This window comes from Antrostomus carolinensis, unplaced genomic scaffold, assembly GCF_000700745.2.
Source record: "Antrostomus carolinensis isolate BGI_N321 unplaced genomic scaffold, ASM70074v2 scaffold5143, whole genome shotgun sequence".
NCBI classification, from domain to species: Eukaryota; Metazoa; Chordata; class Aves; order Caprimulgiformes; family Caprimulgidae; genus Antrostomus; species Antrostomus carolinensis.
This window is the reverse complement of record NW_010302994.1, coordinates 1-12,525: the sequence shown is the minus strand read 5'-3', so window position 1 is coordinate 12,525 and position 12,525 is coordinate 1. Positions and strand designations below refer to the sequence as shown.

The following is a 12,525-nucleotide window of genomic DNA, read 5'->3' as shown; positions in this document are numbered from 1 at the left end:
GTCCCCAAAGGATTTTTGAGGATTAGCAATCCCTATTGTCCAAAAAACATCCAAACAGCCTGGCTTTGGCTTGAACACACAGGTACATGCACACCAGCCACCTGCTTTACTATTTTTTTTTGGGGGGGCAGGAAAAATTAACCTGTGTTTTGGTATACACAGGTAGAAAGCTTATTGATTTTCCAGAGCTTAAGCTTCTCAAAATTACTGTGAGAGCCTAGGTCTTGATTCTGCTACCATGCAAGTTAGTGCAGGAACTCCTACCACTTTTGATGGCAGAGATTAAACCATTTAAATTTGATCCTAGAAACAAAGTCATCAAGCAATAGCTCATTATAGATTCAGAGAAATCTATCTAATGAATCAAGAACACAGCTTCTCACAACCTCTAGCTCTTATAACCTCTCACTTAGATGCAGTTGCATTCAAAAATCCTCTTAATTTACAACATCAAACAAAATCACAGTAGGGGGTGAAAAAAATGCAACTTGAATAAACATTTATCTCCTGGAGTCGCACTATACTGTACTGAAACAGAGAGTCTCAAAACCTTAATAGTAGTGATAACTGCCGATATATTCTGTGGTATTTCCACATTCATATGGGCACTGTTGTTGTAAACAACAACTACAGGCAATACACTTCTGCCAAGAAAAATTATATAGCAAGGTGCTGTAACTCTGCCTAACAACTTTTAGTGTCTACTGAGCATTTATGAAATCATATGCCTTTAGATAAAATAGCTATGGAGGAAAAATAACAGATTTACTAAGATATGAAGAGATTATAATTATTTTCAACATACCCTGTCTCCAATTCTGATGTTTATCCCATCTAGTTCTAGAAGTGAGAACATATGAACTGCTGTCTCACGTTTCAGTTCTTCTTTGACACCTTCAGGAGAAAGTCTTGACCAAGTTACAATGAATCCAACTGAGCTGTTTGCAAAAGGAACACCAAAGGTACACCTTAGGTAAATGCTGCCTTTGATCAGCTCTGCCACAATTTCAGGAATGGCTGGTAGTGGTGGTGACACAGATGGAGATGACGAAGAAGCCAGGTTACCTGGTCAAACAGAAGTGTAGTTTGCGTTTTTTATTCTATGTAAAAGCAATATTGGATGAAGTGACACTGACATATATTTTGCCAATTAATACAGTAATAATATTTACCTTTATTCATATGTGGAAAAATTACATAATTGCTTAGAGAATCAGAAATATGTGTATGTTCCTTTTATTAATTATTAAATGGAGAAAAAACTCTTTATCAGCCTTTGTTTATATTCTAGCCCATAGGAAGGTGCTGAAGAGAGGAAAAAGAAAACAAAACCAAGGGAATAAAATATAATTAATTATTTTACCAGACAGGGGAAAGCAACATACAAAGGAATTTGCCTGACAGAAGAATATTTTCTCTACATATGAAGAAAGGAGGGGGGAGAAAAAAAGAAAAAAAGAAAAAGGAAAAAGGAAAAAGGAAAAAGGAAAAAGGAAAAAGGAAAAAGGAAAAAGGAAAAAGGAAAAAGGAAAAAGGAAAAAGAAAAAAGAAACAAGAAACAAGAAACAAGAAACAAGAAACAAGAAAAAAGAAAAAAGAAAAAAGAAAAAAGAAAAAAGAAAAAAGAAAAACGAAAACAAGAAAACAAGAAAACAAGAAAACAAGAAAACAAGAAAAAAGAAGAAAGAAAAACGAAAACAAGAAAACAGAGAAAAGAGAAAAGAGAAAAGAGAAAAGAAAAAAAACAGGGGGCTACATAAAGAGAATAAGCAACAGTATGATTTGTAGATTCATCTTATATCTGACTCCCAGTGAAAGTCATCTCTAAATCAGCGTTACTAAAATTACTTTATAACATTTTGTTACTTATTCCGAACATTACGCTGAGAAAGTACTTTTTCAACCCAAGGTCTGAAATTATCTCCAAACTGCTGATTTTGCAACAGACCGAGCAATAACATTGACAACATGAACATGTTTTTATTCAAGACAGAATATAACCAAATGTTGACATTATTAGGTCACAGATGCACAGAAAATGTTGACAATCAAAAAAAAACACTCACTGCTACAGAGGCCTTGAGTTTCCATTCCCTTAGGATCACAGGTCTGTGTCTTTGCATCTGAAACAACTATAAATTTTTCTTAAATTGTATATTCACACACATACAGAGTATGTACACCACTGCTCTTAAATTATTGCCCTATGTTAAAAATATATCAAATATCACAAGAAATTAATTGAAGTGTAAATTAGCAGAACAGAAGCAATCCTGTAATCTGATTCATATACAATTATAGCAGCAGTCAGTACAAAGCCTTGTGTTGGAAATCACAGTAGATTGGCTACATCTAGGAGGAAAGGTACAGAACATTCTACTGCCTCTACATCTTCTACTGCAGATGTATCCAGCCAGTATTTATAGATGTTGTTAGTGAATAAAAAGGAATTAAATTACTCTCTTGAATATATATTTTGTCTCCTCCAATCCACAGCTGAATGCTTATTCATTCACTGTAAACCTGGACAATTAAACTCAGTGCAGACCTGCTTTGGAAAAAAAATCTTCCATACAAGGTCCTAAGAAAAAGTGCTTGTGCACCACTATTTTTTAGTACTTCAAATGTTATTTAAAAAAAAAATGGAACTTTGATTAAACATTAAAATACCAGTGCATTTGTAACAGGAGTAGAAAGAGGCTAGTCACTCCACTCAAACCAAGTCAAAAGCTCAGCAGCAAAACTGAAAACTTCATTGACCAAAAAGAAGGAAGAACAGATTCTAATGTTCATGCTTCAGTGATACAACGTTTGAATTCCTTAACACGTAGTAGAGAGACTGAAAATTTGCATCACATGTTTACAACTATCAGTTGTTAAAGAGAAAACACAGTACAGATGATAACCTAGATACAAAAAGCAGCACAAGAGTACAATGAACTTTGCATGAAAACATCATCTTTAAAAAGGGCTTTTAAACTCAAAATGTGTTTCAGATTTACAGTATTCAGCAGAGCCAAACCAGAGTTATGTTTCTTGCCTACTTTGTTTTGAGGCAGTAAAAATTTGCTAGCTGGCTGCCTATGGTTTTCATATCCTCTTTCCTCTTCATGAGCCATCATTCAAACTTATTGCAAAGTCTTAGTGCAGGAGCTCTTCATTGCTTCAGTCACCTGCATGATGCTATGTCCCATTTCCAGCATTTTTTTTCTGTCAATAAACCCTTGGAGAATGCCTTAACAATTGGACCTAAAAGTATAATGATGGGCCAATAAAGCACCAAAAAACCCACTACTAAACTTTTGAAAGCAGTCAGTAACAGAGAATGTGATTTAGAGCAATACAGTATATGATACATAAAAATATTGCCAGTATTTTCACAACGGTATGTTTAATGAGTTAATAAGAATTTCACTAATTTGTCACTACTTCACAGTCTTTATAATGGTAAGGATTTAACCATGCCTTCCTCAAGTTGTCTAAAACATCTGACATGAACAGAATACTGAAGTTTTGAGCCGTGAACACCAACACACTTTTGCAACACAAGGGTCTAAGATGATGCGGCACATTGCAAAAGGACTCCAGTTCTTTCTCATAGTACTAATAAAGTGTGTATTAGTAGAGTATTTCTGTGTTTAATTTTCTTCTAGTTGTAGTCTCCAGAAAGATGATAAAAGAGTTACAGTAAGAAAAATATTCCTAATGACATTCAACAATAATTGATATAAATAGTTTGGTCAAGTTCTTAAACAAAATTTACTCTGACATGTAAATCAATGCTTATTCAGTAATGAGTGTTTGCAGAGTATGAGTGCTATTTTAAGTATTCTAAATTTTGACTTCTAAATGTGTCTCATAACCCCACCTCATTATATGGAAAATTTCAATTCCTAAGTTTCCGGGCTTTGAACAATATCTGAATGCCAAATGTAAGTTTAAAAGGGTGGTGTGAACCCACTTTACTATACCAAATCATTTTGCTATTATATCAATATTAAAAGTAAGGATTCCAAGAAATTTTAACATGTATAACTATTTCCAGACATTTCCGCTCAGCCAAATATCAAACACACTTACTCATAAACACACACACTTAGCTGAGTTAGAGCGTGCATTTTCTCACCTTCTGCACAATACCCCATGCATCCTTGGGTGGGCTGCAGTAAGTAAACAAAGAAATCTCCGCAGTTCCTCACACTGACAGGGATTCGAAAAAGACAGCAGTCTTTTGAAGTGCTGAAGAAAAACCTCCAAGTAGCACAAGCTGTTAACTGTTTGATCTCACCAGGTCGAGGCATGGATTCTGACTCCCTCAGAGACAACCAGACAGGGGCTTGAGTACCACAGTGATTCATCTTCAGCACCAGAGAAAACCATCAGAAAACAGTTAATGCTGTATCAAACAGTTGCTGTGCTTTAATACGTATTACATTAATTTCCTGCATGAGCTTTTAGCAAAGTTTAGACAGTATAATTGAGGGCTTTCTTACTTTCCTCCTCAAGGTTGAATACAAATACACACAAGAGAGATTTAAGTCCTTCTTTGAGTCTAATTAATTTGTATTTCTAAAGACAAGCCTGAAGAACTTAACCACGAGCCAGACCTCAGTGTTTTGCCCAAAAAAGCTACCAGTGGTGATATGCCTTAGTGAGTTACTCTACACCATTAACTTACAGCAACTATGTGAATGCAACCAGAGCACAGCAAATACAGGGTAGAACATACATACACTGAATATCAACTGAAGGTGCTAAAGCTGTCACATTTTATCTGCCCTTTGCCGTGGACTGAAGGATCAGTTAACCTCCTGCATTTCTTCTAAGAGATGTGGCCAGTTGATGCAAGGTTACTGACTTGCAGCCCTAGCCAAAAATAGGAGACACCTGATAAGCCCTGTCTGTTTTTCAATTCCCCCCCTTTAGAAACAGGTATGCTTGTAGCACATCCCTGTAACAACCACAGCGACTTTGTAGCAACACTAGAAGTCCTTTGATGTTTACAAAGCAGTGGGCTTCACAAAGTCTGTGTTTCAGATGATGAATCAACAGATGATTTAAGAGGGCTGTTGTTCCTTCTTTCACAAACAAAAGCCTTGTTCAGTGCTTTTCCTCACGGAGTGAGAAGTTTGCTGTGGAATAGTCTCCTTCACCCCTCACCAATGTGGCTATTTAAGGTCTTCAGGCCAAGGAAGCTGCCATGCAGGTCACAGCAGTAGTACCAATCATGGTAACCGAAGTGTAAGTGTGATTTAGCAGACAACAGAGTTTACCAGTGGAATACAGAAAAATGAATCCTGAGAAAAGGAGGAAAAGAAGGAATCTGGTCCATGGGCTACCAGAATGAATTAGAGATCATCTCCTGTCTTTCATCTGCTTCAGAAAGAAAACTGAACAGAAACACCTAGAAGGACAGTGCATTACAGTCAGCACTTGGAAAATATTTACATGAAAACTACAAATCTGAAATAGTGAGATTCTGAGAGCCCTTTCACCTTCATGCATTGCCTCAACTATTCCTTTCTTTGACCTGATAGTGAAACAAAGTCTCAGATCATCTTGTCTTTAGACCTCTTGCAGACTCACTGAGCAATTACTCACCGCAAAAGTACAATTTACTTTCTTAATCTGGAATATCTGAGCCCACCATCAATCCATCAGACAGAATTAATGAGAAGTAGACAGAAAGGGGATGGGTAGTTTAACAGAGTCTGAATCTTTGACAAGGATTAAATATAGCTATAATAAAAGTTCTCCTAAAGGGAAATAAAGGAGGAAACTTTCCAAACAACACATCCATTTTAGTTTGGTTTTAATGTTTTGACTTTCAGATTACAAAATAAATGTCTTGTTTTTGTCAACAGATGCAAAGAAGCAGATGTCAATGCATAAATTTAATTTGCTAAATAAGTTTTGAATCAATCTCATTCCAACTGTAGTTATCTGGACTCCTCTGCGTTAGGATAGTAGCCTATTTTACCAAATGTTCCCTAAGCACTGAGAACTTTAGCCAGATTTCTAAAACTTTCCTAGATGGTCTGAGTAGGTATCTTGCTGGTTTAACCTCTCTTCTGAAAAACATATTGGTTTTTTCCCCCTGGTTTATCATGCTAGTTCTTTGCATAAAAGTATCCATTCTGAGGAAATACAACTAGTTAATTAATTTGCTTGTATTGAATCTAACTGAAAGAAAGTCCTTCAGGAACCATATTTTTGCTAGGTTTTTTTTGCAGTATGAAAGCCTGGACAACAGTAGCCTCTGCAAGGCAAACCTTTGAGTCCTTGAGTCAGCTGCACATTAAAGGTACTTCAGTGGCTTTACACTGCTGTAAAAATGTAATTTAAAATAAATAAATAAGTAAATAAAAATAAGAGATGCTTGTGTAAGCTAAATTTAATTTTATTAGTATGTTTTAACTCCTTTAAAAGTGTTTCATTGTTGGGATTTTATTTTATTTATTTTTTAAGGGCTGAGATCAGGCAATTTCAATTCATTAGAAAAATCACAAGTAAAATATTCTGATGACATTTTTATTTTTTTAAATAAGAAAATGTTTTAAAATAGAAAACTACAAAGATATACCTCCTTAGAATATAACAATTACAGAGATGTTGGAACAGCATTACAAGTCTAAAGTATTAAATATTCCAAGTAATTCTTGAGTCTTAGGGTACTTGCAGATGACAAGGCAACTAATCTTCAGTTAGCTTTGTTAGTTCAAGTAATTTTAGGAGTAATCTCTTCTTTCTAACATGATCACTGTAAAAGCTCCACAATTACTGGATTCATGAGGCTACCGCTTTCACAAGGCCTTCCTAACAGACTGACCAGCACAGAGTGGCAGCTTTACAACATGACATCCCTGCTACGCTGCCACTGAGGAAATCTTCTTTAGCAGTGACTACAAATGAGTTTTTGAGTGCTCTAAAATGGATGTAATTTATCATCCTCTGCTATTGCCTGTTCAGTGTAAAATTTTCAACACTTAAGACTTAATTCTCCAGTTAACACATTTTAATATACTCAAGTATTTAGAGGCAATAGGTACTCTGTATTCCTCCACATCAGTCTCCATAACCGTATTCTTTTTTATACGTATGCTACTGAAAAATTCTTAAGAAAAATCTGTATTTCTCATAACCAAATGAGTTGTAACCATACCTCTATGCACTTGGTTGGCATCTCAGCAGGCTTATTAAAAATCATAAAGCGATACCATCCTGGTGTTAGGGAATGGTCACATATTAAATCCTGAATAGCTGATTGCTGGAGGTGGGATGAATCAAAATCAATGCTTCGGTAAGGGCTCTGTAGGATCTGATGTCCACCAGGAGAGCATTCAAGAACTGTGGAGCAAGAGTATTTCAAGTATCAAGATGGAATGCCTAACAAGTATATTAGAAAACATGTTAAGTATTTTCAACAGGAAAACATGGATATATCACATGGAGTGTGATATACTTTTACTGAAAAACATATTGAAGTCTTAGCAACAACAACAACAAAGTACGTTAAAACTCTAAAATTTAATAGAATTCACCATGTGATAACTTTTCCTTCTTTAAGTGCACAATAAATGCAAATCAGTAACTACATTAGCCATTTACCCCACAGTGAAAAGGTTCACTGAAATACAGTGAATAGAAATATGTTTATACTTTCTCTCTGGATATTGACTTTCTAGTTCCACTGATGTTTATGAAACCTAACAACCTGAATAAAAATGGAGTGTCAGATACATCAGAGGATCAAAATCTCACATCAAGAGGAGTAACAATTATCCAAAGTTCTTTTGTAAATAGGCTACTGCTTTACAGGATTCCTATGCATGAAATTAAGAATTCCTTCAAATGGATGAGAGGTAGCTGCATACAGTTTGCATGTATACACATGAACATCATAGCAGAAGTGTGTATGGAAATGAGTAGATACTTAGTTACACATTTTAAGTCAATGTGCATGACTGACATGCTAAATTTTAATAAATACAACTGACAAACATTTTTGGACATCTAAGTGACCTTGTGGCCTCAAAAAAAATTCTCAGAATTGCTGGTAGGTAAAATGAAAAATCAGAATCTGAAGAAGTCTTTATGACAGATTTTTTAAAATGCAGACTCATTCAGAAATAAAGCAGAACGCCGGAATTCCTGAGTCAGATCTGGCAGCTGAGCGGAGTCCTGTCGAAGACAGTGACAATAAAAGTTCTGGTTAATGGCATATCTGCATGCAATGTAATGAATGGCCACTCTTGCTCAGGAATGTGCTTGGGAAGTGAAAGTGGGGAAAAGTAAAGTAAGAGAATGTTTATAAAGAAATAAAATTTAAAATTTACTTATCTATTTACCTTGCTTTTAAAAATGGATACCAACTGATGCTGACTGTGAATGCAATTTTAGGTTATATTGAATGACACAGTTAATCTTAAATCTTGCTCTACTATGTTACTAATGAATTAAAAAAAAATGCAGCTGTAAGCAAAGCTCTGCATTTTGAATATTAAGTCTGATCTTCACTTTTCACTCCGTTTGTTTTTTTTTTAAATTTGTCCCATATTTTGCATGGTGTATTTGTGTCATATGTTGCGCCAACATATGTTGGTGCAAACTGTGCAATAATGTGCTATCTACCACATATTTTCATATCATTGTTCAGATAACCATTGTTTCAGTTTCAAAATCAGGTAATTCCTCTCCTTTAAATGGAGAAGATGTCCCAGTGAAAGAACAGACTTCATCTCTTTCAAGCACAGTATGAGAATCCTACAGTCTTTCAAAGACTGAAGATTTAATCTAATGTGGCTTTAGGCTAGCCAGGCAGGTAACAATAGCTTCATCTTCTATGCTCTAAGGGCAGCTGGAAGTCAGTGTGATTGACTGTGCCACCACTGTGCTTCTGAGTTGCTTGTAGTAGCCTGTAGGCTATTTGTGTCCATACAAGTTGACCTTACTGAGAATTTATCCCTCATTGGAATTTGAAGAAAAGCCCTTGAAGAACCACAGGTCAGTCATGTGTGATATTGAAATGTTTTCCAAGCAGGCTTCAGCACAAGCAGTTTACGAACCATGATGAAAGTTTCTTCCTGTCTTCTACTTTTTATTGGAATTCTTCCTTTCATACAGCACCCTCATTAGTTTTCTTTCCTGTAACTGAATCACTCCTGAAACAATTAATATCTGTTACCTTTTCCATTAATAAATCAAGCTAGACATGAGACAAGTCTTTATTTTCTTTTCCTCCACAGTTTAATTAGATCATCGTTTGATAGATCTTTAAAACAGCTGACTGTACTCACTTGTAATAGGGTTATAAATCCTGCTAAAGATCAAATTCTACATTTCTTATTATTATGCACTTCACTTTATAATGTCATGCAGCTCTTTGTGTATTCTTTCTTCCTTCTTAGAAGAATGCTAGTATTTCCATAGTTATTACTTGGAAATCTCATGTTGAGTAACACTGGTTGATATTTTCTTTTCTTTCTTTTGTTTTCCTTATCCATTCTGCAAAACAACTGAAAATAACTGCCATTATAAGTAATACAAATTAAAATATTTTATTACACATCTGAGTGTGTAACTGATGTGCTGTCTAACTCTAGTTAAACAGCAGAAACAAGCAAAACTGTATTTATGGACACATACCCAACACTTAATGTTGTGTTCTCTGTGACAGAGTTACCCTTGCAGACCAGACCTGCTCAAATCACAAGGCATTTAAGAAGGAAGTTGGCTAAATCTTCCACTGAAATTATGACTTCCTTATTCAAGATTTCTAATAAATAAATAAATAAGCAAGCATATCTTGATTAATAGCCCAGAAAAGCTTTACCTATGTCTAACACCCAGCAATTCGCAGCCCAATGAGTCAAGTCTGACAAAATAATAAGGAACTGAAAACAAAGTCTGATACTTATAAGTGCTAAGGAAGCTTACCTACAGGGTAAGCTTACCTACCAGCTCTTCTGTCTAGTATAGGAGGAACATTAAAGTTTGGGAAGGCATATATGCTACTGTTGATGTACAGCATCTTCATCCACAGTCCCAAAATATTCTGACATGTTCTGATACAAACCGGAAAACTCATGTTAGTTTTAACAGAATTTGTCATTTAAGGATGATTATTCTTGATGGAAATCTTTCCATATATATGGGAATATTTTTTTTTTTCTTTTAGGACCTTTAAATGTATTAGTGATTTAGTAACTTTATATATTTGCTTTAGAACAATGAAATAAAATTTCTAATCAAAAAATACAAAAATGAATACTTAAGACTGTGAAATTCAGCCTCTCTTGTAGATTGTGCACTATTGGTTTAACAACACATGATAGGCTATGAGGAGAGACTTATTTCTAGGATGTCAGACTTTCTCATTTTGTTTGGAGGTCCAGATAACTACATACTGTCTGCTGAAAAAGCAATGTCTTGGAAAAATATGTAGCTGTTTCCCTAGAATTTGAGTTTATTTATCATATTCAGTGCTTCTTTCCACAAACACCCTATATACTGTCTTAGGGCTCTCTACTGTTCTTTAACTAAGGTCTCTGCATGCCAGGAAGAATTTGATTCCATATTTGCTTTTTCCTCACTCTCTTCAGGATTAATACAGTGAGCTTTGCCTGGATCCATCCCAGACCTACTTGATCCTGCCAGATACTGAGAAATGTGACCCTAAGCCAGAAAATCATTCAGCTTTTGCAACATCTTAAACACAAGGGTAGCATTGTGCTGGAGGATGAGCAAGAGGAAGTGCTTCACTGGATCACAGCTACTGCCCACAATTCAAAGGCAGAGGCGCCGTTATTAAATCCAGTCCTGATTTTGTATTATGAAAACTTCAGTAAAAATAGCTCATCTCAGGATCAATCCAGCACTGTGGATACCATATACCTGGCCTGTTTGCTACACGAACTTCACTGTAGGTATCTGTTACATTGGGTTATTCTGAAAGCTGTTTTTTTCCTGGCTGCTTTCTATATTGGTTAGATTTTTTCAGTCACCTTTCTGAACAGATTAAAATGCAAAATTATACAAAGTAGTACATGTACATCAGGCCTTTTTGGGAACACATACAGGTGAAATCTCTGAATGGTATCTGTTTCTGGAGGATTGTCATCCAAGAGGCACGGTTATTTAAACTCTATTTAGACTATTTCCGCCAGACCATTGGGACAAGTGTCAGACAACTGCACTCTTGCATTTAGTGGCACTTACCCCCAACATATTGGGGCTTGTACCACAACTGCCACAAACAGGGTCAGGTAACACATACTCTAACACCACCACGACAGTTAACCAAAAGTCAGAGAGGTTCTTGAAAGACATGGGAGCCCAGTTTCCACAGAGATACTTAAGTGGCTCCTGATGACTGCCACTGAGGCAGTGGAAAATGCTTTCCACAAAGGAAGGACTCTGCAATTCCCTGTTTACATCTCTGTTCCCATCCATCTGCACGGAGAGGCCGATACGTGATTTTCCATTTGTTCTTCGGCAGGATCAGCATTACAAAACAGTCAGGGGCTGAGGATTGCTGCATGCAGACCAGAGCAGAGACGGGAAAAGGAGCCACCCATGGAGTGCAGGAAGGCAGAGCAGAGCGGCAGCACTAGCAACACAATTCCTCAGGTACAGAAAGCTTACCAGTTCCTATCTCTCGCTGCCCAAAGGCCAGGATCTGGCAAATGACTACAGGTAAACAAATAGTGTCATTAGTAAGCGCCCACCCTGGTCCCAAACGTACTTTTTCCTGCATCTAGTTACTGCGAATTATGCAGCACATCATCACCCCAAGGCAGAAACTAGAACTAGGACTGCATTTAACAAAAGTGCTCAAATGTATTTGTGGATTTAAACTCTTCCAAAATGCTAAAATAGAAAGAAATTAACTTTTTTTTTGCTTGGATGAAACATACAAAAGAACATAATCACAAAAGTTGAAGCAATGACAGTATCACAACACTATGGAACAGGAATATGAATACTCCTAAATGCAGAACCATGGAGAAAATGGAATCAACGTGCACATGTTAATACATGTGTATAAATAGCACTATTTGAATGAGTGTTAAAACACTTCTCAACCACTCACGTCCATGCTCTAAAGGGTGCTTTGTAGGGTAGGAAATAGTTGCATAACCTTTAAAAAAATGTAAACTGTAGGCTTATACAATATTTTCTAGTAGTTCTCAATATAACACGCTATTGTATCTACGCTTTATGTGGATTTTCTCTCAGAAATTTGAAACATGGTTTTCGCAGAGGTTTTGCAGGGCGTGTTGCAGAGGTCCCAGGTAAGGGTGCGCCAATGCACCGCACCTGCTCCAGCACGCAGGCGAAAGAGAGCAAGGGAGAGAGAATGGGAGACTCCTGGTCTTCTGCTTTCACCTGGTTGGTCTGCTTGGTTGGTCACAGGTGCACTGTGACAATGACACTTCCTATTTTGCCAGTTCATAAAGTTAAGCCTCTTCCAGTGAAACCAGTTACACGAAACTACGGGGCTGGACACGAGCGATGTGCGGGCAC

General features: G+C 36.5%; 1 protein-coding gene across 1 annotated transcript in view; it reads right to left on the bottom strand.

Moving 5' to 3' along the window:
• The window catches only part of VWDE (von Willebrand factor D and EGF domains), a 35,551-nt gene extending 28,215 nt beyond the window's left edge, over window positions 1-7,336 (bottom strand). The window contains exons 1-4 of the mRNA XM_029083998.1: window positions 7,163-7,336; window positions 4,127-4,358; window positions 2,067-2,132; window positions 806-1,065 (exon numbers count right to left, since the gene is read on the bottom strand). Coding sequence (XP_028939831.1) covers window positions 806-1,065; window positions 2,067-2,132; window positions 4,127-4,358; window positions 7,163-7,207 — 603 coding nt within the window. The 5' untranslated portion in view covers window positions 7,208-7,336. The remainder of the gene's footprint in view (window positions 1-805; window positions 1,066-2,066; window positions 2,133-4,126; window positions 4,359-7,162) is intronic.
• Window positions 7,337-12,525: the final 5,189 nt, after the last annotated feature.